The sequence below is a fragment of the Colletotrichum tamarilloi genome, assembly GCF_030869305.1.
Source record: "Colletotrichum tamarilloi strain Tom-12 chromosome Unknown Scaffold_432.1, whole genome shotgun sequence".
NCBI classification, from domain to species: Eukaryota; Fungi; Ascomycota; class Sordariomycetes; order Glomerellales; family Glomerellaceae; genus Colletotrichum; species Colletotrichum tamarilloi.
The window spans coordinates 1-2,189 of NW_026849814.1; the positions used below are offsets into that span (position 1 = coordinate 1).

The window sequence follows — 2,189 nt, forward strand, 5'->3', positions numbered from 1 at the left end:
TTCGTCGCCTAGTTTGGACCTGGTCTAGACCCCGCCCGCCAAAAGACAACCGCCGGCCGTTTGCTCCTCTGGAAGCCGCAAGTGTGATGTTTTCCGCCAACCCCTGCCACAACGCTCACCAAGCGATTCTCCAAGATGCAAAAATGTTTGTTTTCCCAAAGGCAAACAGTGGAGCCTTGATGTCATTGCACAACGAACAAACCTGCCCTTTTCCATGTTGCAAACTTACAGAAGGTGAGACGAGGTCGATGAGGGTATGAGTAGGGAGGTCTTTTCCCACTTGGAATCGGGAGTTTCTTGGTGGGCTGGGCTCCCAGCCCCACCCCACCACTGAGATGATGTTGATCGTGTGTTGACGCTGCCATATAGTATTGATCATATGTTGCTTCCTCTTGGCAACACACTTCATCTTTTTGGACTTGACCCACACAGGCTGGGCCCGTAGTCGTTCTGACTGTGTACATGCGACCACGATCAGATGTGCGAGAATGAATGCTGTGAAAGCCGGTTATGGATGCTTTGGAGTAGCTCTCAATTATGCGTTGCCACTCGCACTGTCGTTCGCCCTCCTGACCCATATTTTCGTTTGCAAACCAGTCGCTATAGCCATGACCAGAGGTTTGTGGAGACCCATCACAGCAGGTTTCGGCTTCTCGAACATTGAGAATGTTTGTGAGAGAGGAAGCGACATGTGCACAAAACTGTATGGCGGTGCCGTTGATAAGCTTCCAACGATGCCGGGCAACGGCTTCTGCACTTTATGCCGTCGATGATCATTCCAACGATGCCAGTCCACGGTTTCTGCGTTTCCTATGTGTTCCGTCGAGCGGACATTCTCGACGGTGGCGAAAACAGACTCTACATTTCATTTGATTTCTGTTGATGACCATTCCAACGGTACCGCCGAGATGCTATTCCTCGAGCGATGTGGGCGGCGAAATTCGGACCCTGCAACCTCCTCGTGGTGCCGCCTGGGAACCTGTCCTTGTCAGTGATAGAGCCAGTGCAAAGACGTGACAGCGGCGTGTGATAGTGTATGACGGCGTGCGATAGCGTGTGACAGCGCGTGAGTGCCTGGGATGACGGACGTCACCTGCTGGGTGTTAGGTAGACAGTTGGTCACGCTCTGGCAGCTTGTCGATTGTTCTCGTAGTTAGAAATAGACGACACTCGCTGTCTTCGATATATGAATGTGCCTTCAAAGCTCCCATGTCCAGTCTCCATCCACAACGATACTGTCTCATCGTGATGGCCTTTGTCAGAGGTTCTCGTGTGATGAGTGAAAACCCCCTTCGAGGCTACTCTCGCATATGTGCAGCCCTATAGCGCCATCAACAATAAGGAATTTCGGCTGTGGACGACTGAAAGTGCGTGTCGTCAGTTAGGTACTGTAGTGGCTTCTGAGTGTTGCGTCAAGCTCGCATCGAGACATCGCGCAGTCACAGTAAAATTTAGATTCACCATGTATCAGACACTAGCTAGATTGGCACAGCCAGCCACCAGGGCGTCGAAAGGGGCTGAGGGTATTGCAATGTTGCCAGAAGCCATACAGCACGGCACACCAGTTCATTCCTGCCTCCCTCATGGTGCTGGTGGGAACCGGCCGTTTACACCATGCTTGGTGGCTTGACGGACCTACAAGTGGCTTTGAAATGCCTCTGGAAATGTCTTTGAGCGGCCGAAATGGTTCGATCAGGGATTGCAAACGTGGCAGTCGGTACAGTACGAGCCTCTTGAGGTCGGGCGGGCGTTATTCTCAGCGGTGGGAGGTACTAAAACTCTGAAGCAAATCCAGATGTGGCGAACCAGAAACTGATTTTGGTCGCAGCTATATCGTGCTCGCATTGCACGGTCGGGCATTGCGCCCAGAAAGGCAAAACTGGAGCCAAACGGCGTGGCAATCCGTTGCGGCTGTTGGCTGCTTTTGTAGCTGACCCGCAGGCTTAACCAGCTGGTCAACTTCGATGCCCAGAGACATTTCCTTTATTGGCCATCTTCCCTAAGCCGGTTCTGGCTTGCCATCGCGAGTGTGTAGCAGGTCCAGACATGAATCCTTGTACTATACACGAAGCCTCGTACATGAGCCCTCGTGCCAGAATGGTGTTGGGGTTACAGTACTGCGCGTCATGACGGACCCGTCTTATGGGAGTTGGCGCGCAGGCAGCATGTGCTACTGTATCTTTCTTGTT

General features: G+C 52.4%; 1 protein-coding gene across 1 annotated transcript; it reads right to left on the reverse strand.

Moving 5' to 3' along the window:
• Positions 1-24: 24 nt before the first annotated feature.
• On the reverse strand, positions 25-777 carry CTAM01_17235 (uncharacterized protein; the record flags this gene model as incomplete). The annotated part of the gene is made up of 3 exons (XM_060533223.1): positions 25-212; positions 281-361; positions 702-777. The coding sequence occupies 3 exons, from the start codon at positions 775-777 to the stop codon at positions 25-27; spliced, it is 345 nt and encodes a 114-aa protein (XP_060372199.1).
• Positions 778-2,189: the final 1,412 nt, after the last annotated feature.